Source organism: Falco rusticolus, chromosome 2, assembly GCF_015220075.1.
Source record: "Falco rusticolus isolate bFalRus1 chromosome 2, bFalRus1.pri, whole genome shotgun sequence".
Classification (NCBI taxonomy): Eukaryota; Metazoa; Chordata; class Aves; order Falconiformes; family Falconidae; genus Falco; species Falco rusticolus.
The window spans coordinates 94,058,660-94,082,200 of NC_051188.1; the positions used below are offsets into that span (position 1 = coordinate 94,058,660).

A 23,541-nucleotide genomic window follows, 5' to 3' on the forward strand; every position below is an offset into this window, starting at 1 on the left:
ATTTAGAGCATTTGAAACTTGCCATACATTATACTTGTAGGAAACTATACATATTGCCATAAAATTGTTGAGCTGGAGTAGAAACTGAAGATGACCATCAGAGCTGGCACTCTGAACATTGCTTGCTGAATAAAAGCTGGTTCTGGGGATGATGCTAGGACATCTTTGCTTTTGTTTCCTATATTTCCATGCTATTTCAGCTGTATTACAGATGGCCTCTAGTTTGTCAGCGTATTTCTTTATGGTTTGCCAAGAGCATGGTGCTACTCTAGGCAGCCTCATAGGGGAGAGGGTTGCGGGAGGTGATGTTGCTTCCAGCTCAGTTTCAAATGTAGCCTATTTTGTTTTCCTTCTTACTGCTTTTCCTCAAAAGTCTGGCACAGTTCGTATACCCATGTGCTCTGTCACAGTTCTGAATTATTTTCCCCAGGTCTGGGTTTTAAATACAAGTTTCTTATACCCAGGAAAACCTTACTAAGCCATTAGTTAGGACAGAAGTAATATCTAGAATTCTTTTTCACTAGTTACATGCTGTTGACTCCCTTTTGTAAGCAGAAATGGACCTCCCAGCTGCATGATCAACTTTTGCTTTCATTTTGACTGATTATAGCTCTTAAGGCTTTTTTCTTTGGTAGCTTTCATGTCTCTGCCATCATCTTTGAGACTGGGACTTGATGCGGCTTAGCTACTGGAAAAGCCATACAGAACCATCTATTCACTCTTTAAGGGATTTTTTTTCCCCTGTATGTTCCAAATAAAGGTTAGCCATCCATGTATGTTCTGGATTTAGGCTGTTTATTGCCTTTGATTCTCACCAGTGGCTCTGACTGCAGTGGACTAAAGCCGTGGTCCAGCTGGAAGCTAACAGGCCAGCCAGAGAAATCTACGAAACCCAACAACTGAATGATACCTACTTTGCCTGCCTACTTGCTGCCAGGCACTTAGCTTGGCAGTGGTTATTGCTGCCTTCATGTGACTTTAATAAGGGGGTCACAGGATTGGTGCCTTCACACTGTTAAGTTCTGCTCACCCTCCTGGACTTGCCTGCATCACTTAACTCGGTGATTTTCTTTGGTTGCAAAGATAACCACTATCCATGCTTAAGCTTTTAGTTTTGCCCTTTCTACAGAAATCCGAGATCGGGATCCCTAAGTGCAGTACAGATTCATCTTTTTTTAGTAATCTGTATTTTATACTGTGTTAAAAGTGCAGGGTTTTTCCATTGTTGTTTGTTCTTAAATTTGGATTTCATTTTCCTAATAATAACAGGCCCCAATTTTATTTTATTTTTTAAAGTACTTGCCAGGTGTATGACTGCTGCATAACTAAAAGCCTGTTATCATGCTTTGATTTTGCCCATATGGAAAATTTGTTTGCTTTTGCATAAGCATTCAGATCGGGTTTTGCACTCAAGTCTTAGGTAACTGGTCTAAAGCTAGTCTGAACATAAGCAATTATGTTGAGAGACACGCCGAGTGGCTGCATGTGTATTTGTTCTTTCTCTTGAATATTTTTGCAAATTAAAAAAAAAAAAAAAAGTATTCTGCAAGTTGTCTTTAAAATTAGTTGTTTGGAATACATGTCAATCTTGTTTGAGGGACAGTTTCTGTATTTTAACTTTTGAGTCTCGGATCTCATAAGCTAATCCCAAATTGCTCTTGAAGTATGTGAGAACACTCTTTATTACAGCTCTGCAAAGCCTTTGTAAAAATGGCAAGTGTGTATTCATCTCCTGAAAGCTTGTGAAGAATTTGCTGTAGCTTATGATAGAGCTCCTCAGCCTTCAGGAATGTAAACTAGATTCAGTGACATTCAAGATAGATACTCAAAAGGAATTGGCACGTGAACAGAATTGGGGGTTTAATACGTTTTTTAACTTGTGCAATTGTGGTATTTTTCTTGACTGAGCAAAATGATTAAATGTTATTTTTTAAACCTAGATAAAATAGGTTAAAATGTCTTTTTTTTTTTTTTTTTTTTTTTACTATTTTGCAGTGGATGTGACTTGGTCTGCAGTGCTTTTACATACTTTGCTCCACTGCTATTCCTCCTGAGGTTTGGCTCTAGGCTTAGAGCTTTAGCAGCAGAATCCCTTACTGCTCAGTCCTTGTCCTCATTTTTATTTTGGTCTGCAAATAAAATGCTGGGCAGAACTCCTGAAATGTGACTAGTCGCCTTCCCTGGTTGCTGGTTATCTAAATCAGCCTGATCTGTATAGTAGGTTTTTGCTGAATATAGATCTTTAAAGAATTTTTTTGTAATTTCTGCCTCCGTGGCTCTGTCTTTTGCCGTGTTGTCATAGTCATAGACTTGATGTCTCCCAGTCTCATCACGTATTATGAAAAAGATGTATCTGATTAAGGGAGGGAGCACAGGATGAGACATCTTGCTGGCTGAGATTAATGCTCGAAGTGCAAGCTCAGCACCCATGCATTGGAGGAAATAGCATATAGTTTATCTGCTGTGTTTATCAATGATGGGACAGAGGTTTGATGATTGAGAAATGACTTAAGATGATAAGTGCTTAAAACCCATCATATATTACAGCAATCTGGAAAGCAGTAAGAAGGGAGGGGGGAGAACTTTACACTCGTGCATCACTTGAAGCTTTTAGAGGATGATTTAGTAGGTACAATTAATGCATTTGAATAGTTGGGATTGATGGCTTCTGAAGTCTTCAGTTCAAGCTCTGGCGAAGTTGATGCTGGTCTAGTGGAAGGTGTCCCTGCCCGTAGCAGGTGGGTTGGAAATAAATGATCCTTTAAGATCCCTTCCAACCCAAACCACCACTCTATGATTCTACTGTGATTTCTTCGTTGCTCTTTTGGAGGAGGAGTTATCTTCAAAGAAAGCAGGTGAAATAGTCTCCCAGCCTGTTGGTTTTGTGTTTGTAAAACATCTGCTCTGAAGTCTTGAGCCTGCCTAACAAAATCTGCTCGCCAGCAGGAAAGTATGTAGCTGTTTGAAGGAACTGACATAGAGTGGAGGGCTTCATTAGGTTTCCTCAGGGGGCAGTCTGTAACCAAAGGTTCTGTTTAACGTATTTTCTGTGTAAAGAAAGGAAATTTACTGGTGATGTTTGTATTTTTTGTATACTTATACTAATAAGTGCATTACTATTATACCACTTGATTAATTTCTGAACAGGCCTTTTGTAACTTGCAGTGGTCAGAAGAGAGGTTTCGACCTTCTAAACTTTTAGACTTTCTGAAGTAAGCTAAGAACATTAAGAAACAGAGATCTAGACTGTGACAGCAGCGAGCAGAAGTACTGACTGAACAATTAGAAGTTCCAAGAAGAGAATTGTAATGTCAGAGGCAATCAACTGTTTTGACCGATGACTAAAATTTTTGTTGACTTTCAGCAAGTAGGGCATGTTTGCTATGGATTGTCAATCTTACTGATGTTAAATGGGGGAAAACCCACTCTTTGTAGAACATTTTCTTTGTATAATCATTATCCTAAATGTGAATAAGTTGTCTTTCCTAACTTTTAGCAATAGTTAAAAGAATACAGCAAACACATCACCTGCAGTTTCACCTTTTAGCTGCTTCTTCCTTGAGGGAGCGTGTTTGCAGTGTGTGGTCTTGCTGGTCAGGGATATGAATATGTGCATGGACTGCTATGTGGGCATTGGAGAAGGAGGCTGGAAAATAGATCTTGCAACTGACTTGAGGTCTCTACTAGGGCTGCTGATTTGATTACCTTCAGAAACCCAACCCATTGTTTCACGTTGGTTCCTGAGGATACTTCGCCTCCTCTACAAATTTAACTTCATTCTGCTTATAAAAAGGTCTGCTGAGATGGGAGCTTCAACTGCAGACTTTTCCTGGACTCCAAGAAACCTTTTTATGCAAATGCTTGACATCAAGGTTTGATGCTGTGGTACGAAACCTTAGCATAGGTCCAAGACCTCTTGGCAGCTGGGCTGAAGCATATGTCTGAGCAGTAATGTCCAAAGCAAAGTAACAACTATGGAGGCCACGGTGAGAGAAGAGGATTTGTGGACTGATTTCTTGCAAGAGAAGGGAATTTTCTCTAAAGGTTGGGTTTGAGGGGTTTTGTGCTTTTCACTAGGCACCTATAGAAATAAAAATGCACAGCAAAATTGTGGGTGTAGCAACCTTAAACCAGAAGAGGCTGAATTGCAGCTGCAGATCTTTGGACTCCTTCCCTCTTCCCACTCCTCTTGTTGAATCTGTTTCATGAAACATGCAGTGTGTAGGTTTTAACATCCCCAGTATTTGCTGAATCTGCTAGGCATCTTTGCAGCCTGCAGAATCAGCTGTGGCAGCTGGACCAGCAAAGCCTGCCATACCACAAAGGGCATTACTCCATGGTTGCTCCATCATCCTATGCACAGAAAGGGATGCCTTTGGGCACGTCTGCCCTGTGCAGTGCAGCGCACTGTGAGGCCATGAGACAAGCAAAGTGATAGGCAAGGTTAATTAGCCTTAGTACAGTACACCCTTAAATATGTCAGTTACCTTGGCGTTTGGAAGGTGAATAATACCCCTACATGGTGTTGCCCAGCTCTGTGGCTCCCCAGCATGGGGCTGCTCAGAGCGGCTTGGGGCGACCTGAAGTCACCCACGCAGCGCAACAAACCATACCAGGTCAGTACGGTTTGTTAGATCATGCTGCACTCTGGATTTAAGGGAGAAATCAAACGTGCTTAACAGCAGCTCTGCACTCACTTCTAAGCACGGCTTTAGGTCTCTAATGGCAGCCATCCTTTTAAAACCCAAGCTGTGTTTTCTTAAACGTCTTATCCTTTAAAGTATTGCACGTGCATTTCAGGTCACTCGAACTTGTTTCCTTTCTGCTTGCTTGGATTTTTGTGTGGTTTTCTTTACATCATGCTTGCTCGTCAGAGAAAGAATGTAGGTTTTCCATGTACATATGTATGTACTTTTTTGCTTTTCTGCTTCTCTCACAGTCTTTTGCCGTGGGTGAGCGGAACTTACTTGGCAAAGAAAGCAAACGGAGAGAACAGACCCATCACCCCCCACCCCTTGAAAGAGCAGAGGGCATGTGGAATAAATCAAAATGTGAAGCATAATAACGAGGTCCCATGGGAAAGGGAGCCTTGTGATTGTGTGCTGGCGTGCACTCCCCTTAGAGACGGCAGCCGGGGGGCTCCTTTCTTTCTCGCCTGCATCTCCCCTCCCGATGTCACCAATCCATTCATTGCCCAGAGAATTGATTAACATTCGTTGGGAGCCTTGGGACACGGGGAAAGAGGGGGAGAGCAGAGGGCGAGGGGAAGGGGGTGCAAGCTGGTGCTGCTGGTCCCCACAATGTGGCAAGCTGGGGCACAGTTGGGCGCAGGATGGCTGTTTTATAGCTAGGGACCGCGGTGACGTATGGCTGAACGCTTTCTGGCACAGCTCCTCATGGACCAGTCAGCGGAGCGAAATTGAAGCTGACAAGACTTTTCTGGCGTTTTGGAAAGGACTGTAATCTACTGTAGGGGAGAACAGAGCCGCTCAATCACCGCCGCTGTAAATAGGAGACGGAAGGGAGAGAGAAAGGAGGCGAAGAGAAAAAGTGCTTGCTTGGGGGGGAGGGGGGGGGCAGCATTTTTGGTGGATGGTATGAAGCCAGCCATGGAAACTGCAGCGGAGGAAAATGCAGAACAAAGCCAAGAGAAAAAAGGTACCCAGGGGTCTAACAATAGCCTGTTTAAATCTTTTCATTCAGGGGGCTTAAAGAGGTTTAGGCCAGTTTTGTCACTTTTTCAAATAACCCTTAAACAATCATTACGGCATCTTTGGGCTTTCAGCCTTCCTTTCCTGCATGGCTTGACAACAAATTAATAGAGCAGCAATCTTTCTTGTCTGCATCTGTATTTGCTCTGAATCTGTCCTAACCCTACGCAAAATGATGTTTGCAGAAGTCTTGTTATTGCTGCGTCTTTGGTGGATTCTGGTAAATTTGGTTTGCAGAGGTAGCATGTGCCTGTGTGTTTGCATGTCGTTTTCAGAGCTGTAATGTGGTGATTTCATGGAGGCTAGCCATGTACTGAGGCTTTGCAATGCCGTGTGGGAGACCTAGGTTATAATAACATACAATAATTATAACATCACACAATCTTCCTGTAGTTAGTTTGATGCCAAATGCTACTCTTATTTTTAAATTCCTTTTCCTTTTCTGTGGTGTCATGTGGCAAATTTTGCTTTTGTAGAGATCTGCCTGCACTATGATAATGGGGAATAATGCAGTGAGTTTCACGTTAGATTTCACGATGTGTTAATCACTAGAATTGCTGCTTAATGGAGAGAACAATTCCGTGGTGTAGTGGTTCTGCAGTAGGGAGATGGCAGCACAGAATGAGAGGCGTTTCATCCATCCCAGCGTTACAGGTGATTTATTTGATCTGGAGTGCTGAACTTGAGAAGGTAAATCCAACTAGTAAAGGATTTTTGTTTCTGCATCATACAATTTATGCCAAATAAACATCCCTCTTCAGTGTAGCAGACCACTGTACAAATCATAGCAATATTTTTTTTTATAAATATAGCAGTAACAAAATTATTACAATTTCCACTTCCTTTTTACGTGACTTATGCTATACTTTTGAAGCTGTTGTGTCATTTATAAGCAATCTGGTTATTTCATAGGCATAAGCAGCTGATACACGACTAATACATTTCCCCAAGTTGAATTGTTTCCTTTATTGTTAAACAGTTCAGATATTAACATAATGATAAATCCCGGTACTGTCCAGTACCAGATTTTGTTTTCCTACTTTGATTCTGCTTCTACCTACACACTTTGTATAATTCAAAGCTAGCTTCAGTTTCAAGTAAATGAAATTTGTCAAGTGATTAGACATAGTACTACATAATCCCTTAGGGATTTCACAAAAGGAGGTCCACTGATGAGAGATTAAACTCTGAAAGCTATTAGTGTTTGTGGACAATAACCCACCTCACTGCAGATTTTGAGTAATTAATGTACAAAATGTCCTAAATACCTTGACTATAAAACCACCTTGAACTTATGGAGGTTTCTTCAAAAATTACAGCTATTTTTTCTTCTGATTGATGAGTTTCTCTTAAACTGATAGAACTCATGTGCAATAAACACCAACGAAAGTTACCCGTACGCTTTAGCAACTGTGCAAAACAAAATGTGTTGCTGAGTTTGTTTATGATGAGTTTATGGTTTGCCTTTTATTTTGGCGAGGATGAAAGCACATGTAGAACAGTAAATCAGTTACGAAGTCAAGGTGGTTGATATGTTGCATTTGTAGGACACAGGCAGGGGAAATTCCTGTCTTAATTTTACCACCATTTCCTAGTTTTTCTCTGATAATTTCATACTTTGGATCTGTTACGTAGGTATGTGTATATAACATGTCAAGGCTTTGTTCTTGCCAGTTTCCTAATTTCTGAAAGTAACATATGATCTCTCATATTATGGTCTTTATTTCTATTCATTTAAATTCCTAGTATGTTTTACAGTGAATTAAAAAGCAGGAAGCTGAAACAGCCCTACTCCTAGTTTCAATAGCAAAATAAATAGCCCAGATCCTTCTGTGAAGTTACTGCCATGAAGTGGTGATGAAGGAAGTGTATTCTGTTTTGGGGGGCAGATTTTCCAAAGTGGTAAGACTGTTGAGCCCAGTCAGGATTTTAGATGGGCTCAGGAGGCGCTGGGTACCTCTGAGATGGCATGATTTTTCAAAAGGGCTCTTTCACCAGCCGCTCTCATGGAGAAAAATGAGCTTTTTCTCTGTGTGAAGAAACTTCCTGGAAAACACTGCTGCTTCATTTTGGGGTATAAAACCGAAGCTGACCCCTTCAAAAATGTGTCCATTTACTGTTTGGGCTGGATCTCCGGCTTGCCAGGCCTTACACGCTTGCCAGGCTTGCAACATTTGCTTCTTCCTTGAAGATCCCACCTGGATGTAGTGTAAAGGCTGTCTTTTATGAGATGCCCTAGATCCAGTGATAGCAAGGCAACTGCCACAGCTTGAAGCAATTGAAGTGCTATCACAAAGTCTTTTAACTCTTCCTTCCAGAAATTAATTGCAGAGTACAAGGAGATAAACCAGCATTTGAAGGGGTTTGGGGGATGTCGCTATTGCCAAGACTGAGCAAGAGAAGATCCTAATCATTTCACTTTGGTTATTCAGGCTCACACACAGTATGCTTTGCGCTGCCTGGTTCTAGGGAAAGGATCTGCATTTAACTAATAGCAAATTGTACTTTTAAGCTAAGAGGTTTTTTTTCCTTTTACCAGAATTTTGAACTACAGGTTTCCAGGTTGTGTTTTTTAATGCAAGAACCTCCGCAATGATATACTGTAATTGTATAGAAAAAATACTTGGAGGAAGTTGGGCTAGGACTATGTGATGTCTATATACAGGGCTCCCCATACTCAGAACACTGGAGAGCTATACTGCCCAAGCGCTTGGGACGAGCAGTGAGATCTATTTTCAGTTCAAAGACCTAATGCAGTCAGATCTGAACGTGGTGTCACGTAGGTACTAGTTTGTGTTTCCCATCCCTGTGGCAAAGGTGGATGGCCAGCTATTTTGGACTGCAGTGTAGCTGAGACAATTTACACATGCTAATACGCTTTATGAATAATGACTGATTCATGAATGAAAATGATCGATTGTAGATTTTTAAAGTTTGCTACATTGTGTATGAATTCCAGTTTTATATTTTAATGATTATTTTCATGAATTCTCTGTCTGATTCAGGCAGTGATACTACCCAGCTGATGGATTCAGTGTTTATCAGACATTTGTTTCTCTGTACTCAGATGAGTGGCTGCTGCCCCAGTTTTTTTTAATTGGAAATGGAACAACACCCATGTTGATGGAGATAAGAAATAAGGCAGCTTTATGCTGCGTATCAGCAGCCCTTATCAGAGGAGAACACCATGAGCAAGCTGAAGCAAAATGTTTAACAGATACTTTACAGGGCTGGGGGACAGATTGGATGCATTTTAAAGATGAAGGTTTACAAATTATTACAAATGACAGGGTTTATCTTGCAGGCATTAAATTTAATCAAAACGTGAGGACTGGGCAGCCAGATTTACTGAGGTGGAATAAGTAAGAAAAATGAAATGCCGTTTTGCATCAGCAGTGAAGGATATAGATCCTGATACACATTAACAGAGACAAGAAGTTTCCCTTTTCATTTAACTATGAGAAATACTACCAAGTTGCAAAATTAAAAACCAACCAACCAACCAATGAAAAAAAACCCCAAAACCCAAACAAAAACCCAACTGTGGATGACCATGGTGAGTTCACCAGTTACACATGGGAGGGTGGAAGAAAGCCATTACACTAGGATCTGGTTTCCTTATATGAATACATACAATGTTCAAATTGCATATGCTCTGCTGAGGAATAATGAAAACCAGCTCGAGCAGCTGTACCAAAGGTTCCTTTTAATTGGCTCTTCCCTGCTAATGTGCTCTCAATGAAAGAAGACCTCGTGCTCAGGAATGGCTCTGAGCTTTATTATTTTCATCACATATGAAGCAATCTTCCTGCTTTTAGATTCTAAATAGACGAGTATATGCTAGTAAAAAAGAGTACTTCTCTTAAGCACAACTGTACAACTGTGTGCGATAGTGTAAATGATGCTGCTGATGTGTGACATGAGAAAGGAGTGAATTAAGGTGCAATTTATTTCACTTAGTGAAGTTCTTTTTACTCAGCAAGCTTACGTTTTGATACATCGCAGATAGATGTATTTTTCATTACAGCAGATTGAAAAAATTGTCTTTTTCTTTCATATACTTGTTATGGTTATTAACCAAAATTTTCAAACATACCTCTTTAATGTTAGGCTCACACAGCAATATCACAGCTGTTGAGCCGTTGAAAGATTTTTAGTATGCTGCATATTTTTTCCTGTTTCAAGCAGTTTATTGATGTTTCACATCCCCTGAAAACAATAACTGCTTTAAGTCCCTGAAGAATATGGCTGTAGGAAGAGAGGTCCAGCCCAGGGAGAATCTGGGACACACGATATTCTGGGGATAATAATTTGGCAGGCTTAGTGATTTAGGTTTTAATGAATAGGATTTGGTTTCTAAATAGGAGGGGGTTGGAAAGCACTCGAACGTACTCATACTGGTCTGAATGACCTCATGAACACAGAAAACCCAGACATATGTGCCACGGGATATGGTAACGGGGGCAGAAAAAACCCAGATGGCACGGTGCGTGCACAATGGACTCCGCAGTGGGAGCAAATGGGCTAAAGAGGGGAGTGAAGAGGGGTGGGGAGTGCCCCCTTCAGTTACTGACCCTTCCCCATTTTCTGGCCAGCCTTGGTCCTAGCGCAGTATTCATCACCAGACTGCCAGGTCATAAACAACAACCCTCATTTTGCTCCTGTGGACTGCTTTGTCAGCTGCGACAGATGAATGTCGTAACTGTTTGTTTCCTCTAAAATGGTATGCTAAAGGCAGCAAGTGTGAGGATGTTGGACACTGGGAATTTTATTACAGCCGTGCAAGATGATTCATCCCAATGAATATTGAACACCATGGTTACCATTGGTGTGCCTGCGTGGTGTGACATGAAAACACTGTCAGTTCTGTAGCTGCTGCCTCTGTGCAGGATCAAGTACAACCTGGTTCTGACAGGAGGCCTCGAGCTGCATGAGCTTGGCTGTGCGTGAAGGGTATTGTAACCTAGAGCTGGGAATGCAATTAGTGTAGTTAGTTCCTCAAAAAGCAAAAGGTAAAAAAGCCATTTAAGCCTATTTCCTTTCCTGACTAATTAAGAGTTAAACTCTTAATTCGTATGTACTGTGTGCAGTAGTTAATTATGCCACTGAAGCCTGTGGGGCTTCTGACCTGGTGGTGATTTTGCACGAGTGGGCCTGGGTGGGTCCCAGCAAAGTCACCAAAAGATACTCTCGGTGGGTTGTTCCAGGCACGCAGTAGGGGCTACCAAACAGCCATTGCTAAGTGGCTCTTTGCAGAGCAGTAGAAAACATGAGATTCCTTATGCACTTTGAACTGGCCCCTAATGAAAGGAGCCCTGTTATTACAAAGCCAGAAATTGCTAATTAAAAAAAAACCCAACCTCACAGAATATTTTCACTTACAGAAATGATGCTACAAAGTTTAGGTGCTGTTGTGGCATTTCAGGATTTGATGTTTGTCCCACAGCAGACAGTGGTGACTTCACTAGTGTGTCCCCAGGCTAAGGGAGAAAGGCAGCTGCCTGCTCTGAGCAAGTGTTTTTTATAGCCGCTGCAGGAGAAGTCTTGAATTGTGAGTTCAGGCCTGGTAGGATAAAATCCTTTTGGTGCCACAGGTTTGGTTTAGATGCTGCTGCAGTGCAAATGAAGAATTTTTTTCTTCCCGGAAGTCCTTGCAGCTGCTAATTTTTAATTTATCTTCAAACCTCAATCTGCTATCCATGTCCAGTAAGTAGCTTCAAAAAAGCAGGGAGCAGACAGACAGTTGAGAGGGAGAGGGGAGACAATGGTACGCAGTACCTTTATTGTATGGTATGGTATGCAGTATCTGTTATTGAATTGGATACAAAATGGAAAATTATTATGGTGTTCCTTGTGATCGTATAAACAGGATTGTTCCTGTGTAAGCAGAAGGAGATTATATCATCCTGAGCAGTGCACAGTCATTTTGGAACAGTACTTTCAACACATGTTGAATTTGGTTATGCTCATAAGATGGGGAATTTGCCTTTCCTGAAGGGAAGGGTAAGCCATGCAAAACATTTTGATGTCTTTCAAGAAAAATATACTACCTGATGCCTGCTTGCTGGTTTGCGTGTGAGTCGCAGAGAGGGGAGAAATACCAAGCCACAAAGTACCTGTTAGAGAGAGCCATTGATACTAAGTTTGCATCCCAAACCCAAAAGACTCTTTTAGGTTTGGAGTTCATTTGCCAGTGTAGGAGACGAACAAATTCTTGTTTCAAATCTCTAGATCCAGCATCTGGATTCAAGGCCGAGATTTTTTTTTTTTTCTTCGTGACGTGTGCAGATGTAGCTGTGCCAAACTCTTGACTGTACCAGCAGCAAAACCACATGAAAGAGGGACCAGGTCCAGGACCTTCCTAGCCCCTCACAGGCCAGAAATTTATGGCATCCCTACTCTCCCTGCCCCCCGAAATTTGTCTCTGATCTTGTTAGTCTACAGTAGATGGGTTTTCAGCACCATAACCTTCACTGCCCAAACACTACTGAATCAGTTTTATTTTGGCCAGAGATGATGGTTACTTTCTCATTTAGCCACCACAGAGTGGGACTGTGGTGTGTTTTAGATAAAGGTCTGTCTGTCTCACCCTGACAGCCTTGACAAAGCCGTAGTGGTGCTGGGAGAACATGTAGGTTGAAAAGTGATTTGATGTTGTTTTGCCAGTGGCCTCTTTCAGGGGGCTCAGAAGCCCTGTGCCAGTGGGTGTGCAAGTGCATTGGGTGTGTTAATGCGTGTGGGCTCTTGTTGCTGAGCTTCATCAGTACGTTGAAAAGATGGAGAGGGATAACTGCTGCCTCCATTGTAAACCTGGAATAAGTCTGTTTTAACATACTCTGTTCAGATTTTTGGAAATGACCAAAGCTTATGTGAAATAAAGCCCATGACTTTTTTTTTTTTTTTTTTAATATAAGAGAGTAACGGAGCCAACTCATGTGTTTGTCCTACCTTAACATGTGACAATAACGATCTTCTTTGACAGATTTAGAGTCCTCTTTTTTAAAAAAAAAAAAAAAAAAAAAAAAAAAGAAAAAGGTAATGTGCTTTACCGTGACTTTGTCTTCCTTTACTTCTGGAGCAGAGCTCTTTGCCATGGACAAAGAGAAGGAGACATGAGAATGGGTGGGGGAAGAAGTAGAAAGTCCTTCCTTACGTGTTTAATTCAAATCCTAGTTGGAGTTTTAGCTATTCAACCTTTCTTAACACCTGTGTGAGCATTTCCCTGTCGATCGTCCCTCCAGACCTCTCCCTTGGTTTGTAAGGTTATGTTATTTCAGTTCTGAAACTACAGTGTGTTTTTCTGGGCTCTTATTTTTAAAGTTAAATGACTGAAAGTACTGAACTAAAACTTGCTGGTGACACTGACTTTTTACCACCTAAAATTGGCAGTGATCACCAGACCAGAAATGGAAATTGGCAGGTACCACTGGATGTACAGGAGTTCAAGGCCACACCGGTACCATCATGTGCCAGCATTGAGAGGCAATATTAGTCCTTTGGGGATTCAAGGTAAATAAAGGGCTGGGTGAAAGGGAAATGGAGAGTTCAGAAATGGTAGTAGCATAAACCTAATGCTTTGCACTAGTCCTAACGATGTAAGATAAATGTTCTTCTGTTGTTTTGATTTAAGGCTGTTAAGGAGTCTGGTTCTTTTGTATTGAATACTTGACGTAAATTTAAATTTGTTTTTTAATGCTTGAAAGACACTAATGTGTGGTAAGGTACACCTTGCTTTTAATGGTGCTGTCCAATTGCTTCAAAACTGTTTACAGATAAGACAACATGGTATGGGGTTTGTTTGCAGATTAATTTATCAGACTCATCAGCCACAAAGGCAGTAATTGGCACTAAAGCAGTGACAGCAAATCTGACTTACCGGTCTCCTACAATATGCTTCTAGACAATATTCTGTAGTTTGTTTGCCTTTCCCCTTGTTAGAAGCAGTAAGTGACCGATGTCACAAGTCTAAAGGAGGATTTCAGTTGAAGCTTTAAAAACGGTTCAGTGATTCCACATTCCTGTCCTTTCAGTGTCTGGCTTGAGACCTCAGAAAGATCCTATTTTGTTTTCCTGAACATTTATTTTAAGAGTTTTGGGAGAATATAGTTGTGAAGCATCTCAGAAAGGCACCTGAAATCAAGCACATGATTGATTGCATTGGAAAATTCCAGTCTGACTGAGGTTAGTGCAGCAAAGGGATATAAATGCTCAGAGATAGCATTTGCAGCTAGCTCTATCTAGCAGTCCTCTTCTCTCTATGGAGCAGCTTGACTGAAGCCTGCTTGACAGCTTGTTTGCTGGAGATGCCTGCCTCCACATCAGAGACTTTTAACAGCAGTTGCAGGGAAATATTCACTAAAGCTTGCTGCCTCATCCTTCCACTATCCATTATATTTTCACACATATTTGTTCTTTAGGATTCAAATGTTTATGTATTTCAAAATAATTTGCTTGTTTGCTGGTTGTTTTTTATTCCAGATACTTAGGTTGCAAATCATGGGCTCCATCTTCAGTATCAATGTTCATTTTGGCCATACTTTATGAAAGATTACCTGGGTGACAGACTCGGGCTGCCAGAAGACATTCCCAAACTTCAGATCAGTGCATGTGGGATATTTTGTAAATGGAAGAAATGCTTCAGAAAGGAGCAATAGATTACGAATGCTGCCCTCCTGGGCTGTGCAGGACAGAGGGAGGAGGCCAGGTGCCGGGTTATCAGGGTCTTGTGCCCCTTCAGCTGTCCCTGGTGATGAGACATGTCCGTATGTGCTTTCACAGATGAGCCAGGACACAGAGGAGACACACAGCCTTCTGTTGTAGCATCTGGGAGTCTGGCACCTAAAATGGTGCTAGAAACCCTTGTTTAGGCAACTGAACCCTATTCAGGCTGCCTTGGGAATCTTCCTGAAATAGCATGCAGATAAATGTGGTGTCTGTCATGGAGGAGTTGAAGATGAAAGAGTTCTTGTTGATGGTGGTAAAAAATGCCCCATCAACAATGCCCAGAAATGCCAATTCAAAGGAAGGTGCTATAAATGGCTGCACTTAAAAGAAATTAAAAGGGTTTTAGGCAGCAATGAAACTGATCTGAACAGGTCTTCAGTAAGTTAAGTCTGCCAGTGATGGATTAGCCACAGTGAAGATACTGGTCTTTGCTACTTTCCGTTAGATTGGAGGGAAAATGTCACTTTAGTCACAAGTCACAGCTGTAACATGCCTCCCTTCAGTACTGGCACACAGTTTGCTGGTGCTCCTGGGTGGCATTGGCTACTGTGCTGAGATAAACTCTCCATTTCTTTGACAACACATGTTATTTCTTGGGTGCCTTTATAGTACGGATATTTCTACTTTGCCTCCTCTGTCAGTGTCCAAAAAGGACATCACTAGGGGAGCACCTCTATGGCAGTTCTTGTGGTATCCACCTCTTCTCCCAGGGTCTCCACATACGATGTGATCTCCCTTCCCCATTTTAAGCTTTAATCTGGCACTTGAGAACAAGACCAGAGTGTGGGATATTCACTGTGGTGCTGGAGCCAAGACATCCTCAGAACACCTGCGAGTTTAATGAGCCTTTCAAAACGCCTACAACAATTTTTTCCCAGGAAGCAGAGTACCATCTTTTTCTTTACTAAGAGAAACTTAGCAATGGTTGTTTAACAAGAAGCTTAGCTGTAGGCATTCTTCCAGGATGGGTGGGCGTTGTTTGCTTTATGAGTATCTTTTTTTTTTATTTTTTTTTCCCATAACTTGCCTCCCCCAGATGCTGGGAGGTGTTTCAGCTGCTTTGTGAGCGCATAAGGGCCTGCAAATGTGGAGTATCTCGCTGAAACAGCCTGCTCTCTTACTGAAGCAAGCTTAAATTTTGCAAATGGCGTGGTGAGCACTCAAATGGGGAAAACACCTGCGTGAAAGCTGTTGCAGGGCAAAGGGCTTCTGCAGTTGTGGTTCAGGTTTCTTACTGCTTCTCTAGTTCCATAGTTGAGTAAACCCATAGCTAGGTAAACATCTGGGAAGATCTCTGTATCTTCAGTTATCTCTGAAATGGTGAATTTACCTTCCAAATTTTAGATATGCCAGGCTGAAATCACCACACACACAGTTTTTGGCCCCTTAGTTCTAGGGAGAGAGAGGTTGTGTTTCTGTTTGCTTCCTTATAGCTAGGGAGGAGTCAACTGGGGAAGCAGTCGGTAGCAGTGGCTGAAATCCAGTGTGGCAGAAGTCTTGCTCTCCTGCTGAGTGCGGAAGGCTGATGGAGAGTGAGGTGAGTTACAGCTGCCAGAAAGGTGGAACTAAGAGTCTCAACTCCAGTGTTCCAGGTAAGATACCTTTGATTAAAGTCAGCTTTAAAAATCATGTCAGTCAAGTGCAAGTGGATCTGGAGGATGGCTGAAGCAAGGAAACCCAAATGTCCTTACAGAAGATTTCACAGAACTGATAAAGTAGCCCATGGGACTGAAATGCTTAGGTGCTTTTGTACTTCCCCCAGGAAGCTTGTCTAGACCTTCGGGCATTTTGATTACCTCTGGCAATCTGCCCATCACTTCATCTGTCTTACCTCTTTGGCTTGAGTTTGTCCAAAATTACCACCTGGGCTGGCACCTACTGAAGCAGCAGTCCTTGCCTGTTGACCCTACTGAGTGAGTGTTTCTCCAAGAAGGCAAAAAAAAAAAAAAAAAAAAAAAAGGGTGAAGCAAGGGGAGGGAGGTCAGGTGAGGGCAGAAAGGAAGAATTTCTTCAGGCACATTGAGCAGTAACTTGTTGGTATGTCAGCTGAGAGTTACAGCCACAGTTTGGCGCAGCAGCTGCCCTTGCTGGTGCAATGTGTTTGAACTTTGAGCTCTGCGTGTCAATGAGCCCTTCCACGTACTCAGACTTGTGCAGAAGTCCCAGGGGTTGTTTTGGGGTACGTAAACCACCAGAACAAGTCTCCAGGAAGAATAATGCCAAAGCTTCTATCAGCACTGCTGGAGCTGTCTCATATGTGAGAAGTCCTTTTCTGAAATCACCAACTTAATATTTTTTCTGCAGAATTAGCTTACAGCTAGAAAATACCCATCCTCAAGGATGTTTGAAGTAAGGCCTTCTCCGAAGTGTAAATTAGGTATTTTTCTTCCTTTGTGGCTTCCACTGTTTCATAGGCCAAAGGTAAAACAGAGAAGACTTTAATTCAAGTAAAGTTCTGCCTGACCTTTGTCAAAGAGCAATAAAGCTGGACAAGAGCAATTCTCTCACCTCACTATCTCATGAGGCAGCAGCATTCTTCCTGTGCAGGTCTGACTGCTTGCTCCCACACAGCAAACACCTGGATGGCATTTGCAATAATGGATGTAGTGATTCATATTTCATGGACTGCACTGTCTGGAAAAGATGCCTTCAGTGCACCTGTGAGCTTAATGAGTTTTGCAGTGGCTGGGAATGATATCGATAGGGAGTGTGTGTATTTGAATAAATTTGAAGAAGATATATTGGATAAGGCCTGTAAAAGACCATTCAGATCATCTGTCCTTGCATGAAACAGCTTTGATTCCTGCAGTGGGAATGCAGATTTTTTTTTCTATAACAAGTGCTGGTTTGGGCCTGAAATTAGAAGAAAAAAAGGGGGTTATGTTTACTGCTGTCTGTTCTTAGTCTTCTCTGTGTCACTTAATAGCATCCTGAAGAGATGAATCTTGCCTTGGTAAAACAGCCTTTTCTCCAGTTCAAATATCATGTTTTATTTGGTTGAAAGGAAAAAAAAATAATTTGCTTTTGCTGTTGGTGAACATTGATAACCTCTGCAAGGGTGTTTGCATTTTGAGGTTTTGGGGTTTTTCTGTTAATCATGTTAGAAAAAAAATGTGCTTGATTTTAAACCTACGCTTACTCTATTTTTTGGAGTATTCAGGTGCAGCTGATTATCGTTATTCACACAGTACCACAGAGATCCTTTATGCTTTGTGGATTTAAAAAGGCATGTGCTAATGGTCCTTCCAGGCTGTGAGATTCTTGTTCTTAGTGTGCACCAGTTCTCTTTTTCTCTGTGCCAGTTCTGGCACAGGAGGCATAAGCAATGGTTTCTAGTTCTCTGCTACACAAGAATGTAAGTGTCTAATGAAGTTTAAAGATGGCAGGCTTCAAACTGGTAACAGAATAAATACCTTTTCAAAAGTGAGGAAACTAGCTGCATGACAGTGCTGAAACCAAGTAACTCATAGAGCTATCAAGAATATCTGGACAAGTTGCAGTTAATGCTGGTGACCTTCAGAAAGGAGCTACTTGTTCTTCAAGTAGCTCTTAAATAGTAGAGATTGGGATGAGATTTATTGGATGGATCAGACTACTCCTGATTTCACTGCGTTTCACTTGAATGAAGCATCTTGTGCTAGCCACTGTGAAGGATGAGAGCGGTGGTCTTGCTGGATTTCAGGACTGATCTTTTGTGGTAGCCCTGGTGGCTGCAGGCTCCAAAGGTCACATCTGCTCCATCACTCCATCAGATACTGTGCTGGCTAGGAAGAAGTATTTATTGATTAACAACTCTGGAAGAGGGGGATGTGAATGCAGGGGAGAGATTGTCAATCTGGCTAGACTGAAGTACACTTGCATTAAGTTTTCTGGCTCTCATGAAGAGTTCATTTTCAGTATAAGTTAATTTCACAGCTTCTGATTTGGGGAGGACAAAAAGGCAAAATTAGGAGATGTTGAAGTTTTCTTTGGGAGAGCTTTAGAGAGGGTTTTGGGAGGAAAATAAAGGATTTTCTCTATTTGAGCTCATCACTTATTTAGTATCTTTAATGTACTTAATCCAAAAGTGTGGTGAGTGAGCATTTATTGTAATTAATAACAGAGGTTTTAGCTCTGTCTCATGTTTTGTAAGTCAGCAAAATTTAATAATAACAGGAATAGGTAAGGATAGAGCTTCATCAAAGACTTCCAAATGATTTAACATTTTTTATTTTAGTGCCCCTATTAAAGTGTGGAGAGAAATTTGTCAAATGCTTTAAACTTACCCTTGTAAGATTAAATATTTTATCTTATTGTACTGTTGCCAGTGACCCTTGGCTGCTGGTGTGGGTGATAGATGTGAGAAGTAAAGTTATCTTACTGCCATGTACTGGCTTATTCTCACACAGGGAAGAAGGAGGTAAATTCTGTTTTGCTTTTGAGGTATTAGTATATTCCTGCATCCCTCACTGCTTCCCTCGTAGCTGTCAATCATGCTGTTAGGTGTGAAATTGTACATCCTAGCATGCATAAGCCATTCAGAATGGAGATTTTAAAAAATACAGTAGGTCGCAGAAAGTAAAATTGGCGTTTGCTGTCATTGACATAAAGTTCATTTTCTGACAAAGATCCCTGGTGGTTTAGGACTCTGATGGTATTATTCACACTTAGTATTGGGTAATCTTCAGCACTGGGGAAACAGGTGAATGTAAAATACTTAGTTCTCCTCTTACTTTTATTTGTGAATTGGGAGTAAAACTCCCAAAACCAGGCTGTCGTGGATGTGTGAAAATAAACCTGATTTACATGTGATGACTGCATTTAAGATGTTAAATGCAGTCATCACGTGCTTTTTCACTAAGTGAAAAAGTGACACATCACTAAGTGCTTTTTCTTTCCGTTGGGTTCTTTGCAACCTTCTTTTTATTGAAAGAATTCCTCCATACTTGCTTCCTGAGTTGTGGTACTGAAGCCAACAGACATTGTGGTTCTGTGGTGGAACATGCTGTGTAATTTTTACCACATGTTAACTGGACAGGTGTCCATTATGCCAGGATTTCTAAAAATGCATTACACAGTTATGGGAAGTAAGTGATGAGAAAAAAATGGTGCCTGTTACTTCATCTCCCAGAACAGCAAGACAGACTTACAGGAGGGGAAGAAATGAAACTTCTGAGGAAAAGAGTGAGGACTGAGAAAATGGCCACAGGAGCCTGGAGGTTTAACTCCTTAAAATGGAGAGCTTTTCAAACCTCTTTTCAGGTTTTCTTTGCTCTTCAGTTTTTTTCTTCCATGATGACCTTGACTGTGGGATCAATGGTTCATACCTGATATACGCTGAGGCACTAATTCAACCTAGGAGGAGCTTGGAACATTAGAGGACAGGCTGGTTTTCTATCCAGGAGGTGTGGACACTCTTACATCACGTTTTCCATGCTTCACTCTAAGGGATGGCTTTGTGAACATGTGTCTGTCTCAGTTTTTCAAGTCTGGGCTTCAAAAGCTATGTGTGGACTTATTAGATCGAGCCCTGGGAATACTCAAGACAGCTACCTCATCCCATTGTCTTTGTCATTTCCTTTGACCTTAGTCAGGTTTGACCTTAGTAGGATGAGTTAGAATCAGAGAATTGTGCTTGCCTTTTTTTTTTTTTTTTTTTTTAAGACTGCTTTCCATTTATTCTGCATTACCTTGCTTTTCTGAGTTTAAATCTTTAAGCTGTACTTAAAGCACCAAAGAAGGTTTAGCCACACAATTGCCATTTGACATGGGAAATTGAATGGGTTAAGCGCCTGCATATATGCAATAGCCTGTACACTGTTGGGTAGAATGTATAATAGTTCTTCATATGTTAAGCAACCAATTGCCGATTTGTGTACATATGTAGGTTTATCCTTTACCAATTTCCTGTGACTGATAGTTTCCAGGAGATTAAAAGAATAGCTGGTTCCTGGTTTTTTCTCTTCTCTCTATTTTTGTCCTTTAGCAAGAATATTTGTGTGTGTGTGTGTGTTTAATAGCATTCATTCCCTAGAGAATAATCTCAGTCCTTGTTTTAGCTGGCCTCCTTCTGAGAGTGTGTTAAATCTGTAGCCAAGATCACAGGCAGCTCTGGGCAAATCATTGGGCTGTTATTAACCTGCCTCCATGGCAACTGCTGCTTGCTAGCCTGAGGACAAAAAATGTTTTTATGCCGCTGAGTTGCACAAAAGGTTCTAGTGATGCTTTGCACAAAATGGCCATTGAAATGGGAGATGCAGTGACGTGTGTTTGTGCTGTACAGTTTCATATTTAAATCATTTTACGCTGTTGTGTTGGAAGTGGATATACAGCTGAAAAGTTCAGCATGTTGGCCATATGGAAGGTAAAAACTAGCAGAAAATAATTGGAACGCAACTTATTTTAATACTACTTATTTTTGTCAGCTTGAGTTCGCAGGCCTTCAGTATGCAGTTGTCATTAGTGTGTTAGTTTTGTGAGCATTAACTAGGCAAACATCATGGGTTTTCAGTTCTACTGTACGAAGATATCACTGACTTGGGGTTACAGAGAGGGATCATAAAGCAGGTTTCCTGGAAAGCTTTCATTTTTTTTCAGAAATCCTCTGATTTTCTTCAATGCTTGTTTGGGAAGCTTGGTAAGCATATCTCAGTGCTTGATGAGCTTCAGATTTTAGCTGGTTTTGAAAGCTGCTCTGGACAGCACTGTTTTAGGCTTGCTTTAAAACAGAATTATAAACCCAGCTGTGTTGCTCAGGCTAGGCACGGATTTAAGCTGCTCATAAAGCAACGGTGGGATCTGCGGGGGGTCTGGCAGCCCCAGCACTGTGATGAGGTTGTGTCCCGCAGTTAGTTACCCTCTGGCAGGAGGCTGCGCAACTCCTGCTGCCAATTTGGGTGCAGAATGACTATGGGTGGATGGATGGATGTAGTCTTTTGGAAACATGCTGGTTTGTGATGCTTCCTGCACTTGCAAGCTGGCTGCATGCTATTTCCCTGTGAACTGAAGTCTCTCTGCTTCCTGCTTTAGTCTTGGTGCAAAGGTGAGCAGTTCCTGCAGTTCCACGTTTGGGCAGTTTTCTCTGCCTTGCTCAAAATAGTGTGGTTGCTTTAGACATCTCTTAGGGCATCCCTTGGCCGTGGTCTGCACTGATAAAATGAAGGCCGTCCAAATATTGTGATGCCTTTTTAATTGGGCTGTAGAGGAAGACATAAAGAGTATGGCCATAAAGATGCTATGTGTAGCTGGCAATCGCTGCGAGGTGAGAGGGGGTTTGCCATTGTCGGCTTGTGTTTGTGGGTCTGTGGATTAGTGGCAAATATTACCATGTCTTTGGGTAAGGGATCTGACAAACTCTCCAGGGCGAGTATTCTGCCAGTGGCCTGGAAAGCCAGCTGTGTGGTATGGGGTACTGGGAGGACAAGTACCTAGTTAGGGGGTGGTAGTCATCAGTCCTGGGTCTACACCAGTTTTTAGTTTTGTCAGGCAGGCTGTTCTCATGCTCCGAAATGAGCAGCTTATCTTTTGGACCTTGTCAGTCCCTTGGCTTTGCTTCCAGCTTATTTCCTATCTTTGGTGGGATCCTTCTGTGAAAGCAGTCTGTGGATCAGCATGATTAGGTGATCAACCTCCTCCACACCAAGACGTGATTTAGTGTTTAGTCACATTCTCCTTTAGGAGTGCAGCCCAAAAGGCAGTTTGTTTTCTGCTGGGCTGTAGCCACGTGTGTATTGAGCATTACCTGCTGGATTGGATCATGGTTACTCTTGAATAATTCTTCACTGGTAAACCTGCGCCAGGTGCAACTGTTTCTTGGATTAACTCTTGGAGGTTTGGACCTGACCTAGGAGCAGATGCTGTGGAGGTGAGCCAGCCTCGTGTATGGCTGCTGTTGTCTGTGGCTTGTGAGCTGCACTCAGGTAGTGTGAATTTGGATTTTGTTTGCCCTGTCACTGCTGAGCTGCAGTGTTTGTTCATTTGGCAGTATTTTTGTCATGAAAATCATTCCTACTGAGTGGACTCCAGCTGTGGGCTTGACTATAAAAGCTTCCCAGGCTTGTTTCTATACAATTAAATCTTGTCTGCAGTTAGCGAAGTGGCGTTTCATAAGTCATTTCAGTGGTAATAGCTCCTTAAGCCTGACTGGGACACTTGCTAGTGACTCTCTAAAAGAAGAGTTTCCCACTTACGAAATGGGAAAGCTTTCAATTATCGGATGCATATTATTCCCCAGTGCTTCATGGAAGTGCCTGCTCTGCAACTCATTCATTAGTGGGAAGGGGAGGGGGATAAAAATAAACTTGCCTCGTGTGGCGGATGGAGACTTGCTGATCTTTGTGAGGAATTTTTAGGGCAGGAAGATGTGATGTGATGTACACGTTCGCCAGCTGCCTCCCTGCCTTCAAAGCTTTGTCCATTTAGCGCCTTCCCATAGCAGCAGCGGGCTGTTCCTGCAACGTGCAACACTGGTTGCTCCATTAAGTGTTGTCTTAATGGCTTGTGTTTTGCGCAGTTGTATGAAATGCACATTAATGGAGACAGCTTAATACCATCACCCTGAAGTAATAAATTGGTATGGATTGCCATTACCATTATAGTGCAGTTAAAAGCCGTGTTCGTTTCCTATTTACATTTCCCAGCTCTTCAAGCAGATGGGTTTTCAGGCCACATGGGTTGGGAGGAACCTGAAAATTCAGCTGCAACCTCCTTATTACAATGTTTGTAAAACAGCAGTTGGGGAGGAGGGGGGGGCTGTTTTGTTAACTTAGACTGCTTAAATGATAAATTTCATTAAAACTATGATTATGCTACTGCAGACTGTATTCAGAGATCACTGTAAATCCAGTGTATCCTCTAAAGCTGGAAATGTCTTGTACAGCTTTGTCTCACTGCTCTCAATAATAGTTGCAATTCTTTGGTCCACATTCCATTTTTCTGTTGTTAAAATACCTGTATACTTATAACTTCATACAGATTTATACAAAAATACACTCAGGGAGGTGTAGAGTAGTTAAGTTTTACAGACCTAAATGTGTTCCTCATCCAGTGAAAGTGCACAGTATCTCTTACTTTACCAACAGGCTTCATTGTCTTGAGTACTTGGTTCTCTGGCTTCCTGAATGGTGCC

At 41.8% G+C, this 23,541-nt stretch overlaps 1 protein-coding gene across 6 annotated transcripts in view; it reads left to right on the forward strand.

Annotated features, from left to right (window-relative positions):
• The window catches only part of GPM6B (glycoprotein M6B), a 111,851-nt gene that overhangs the window by 73,094 nt on the left and 15,216 nt on the right, over positions 1-23,541 (forward strand). The window contains exons 1-2 of one of the 6 annotated variants that reach the window (XM_037377426.1): positions 5,342-5,658; positions 13,101-13,220. The exons of 2 other annotated variants lie outside the window; for them this stretch is intronic. In XM_037377426.1, the coding sequence (XP_037233323.1) occupies positions 5,598-5,658; positions 13,101-13,220 (181 nt within the window). In that variant the 5' untranslated portion in view covers positions 5,342-5,597. Of the gene's footprint in view, positions 1-5,341; positions 5,659-13,100; positions 13,221-23,541 lie in introns of those variants that run through there. 3 more of the 6 variants (XM_037377427.1, XM_037377428.1, XM_037377432.1) reach the window with 3 other exon arrangements.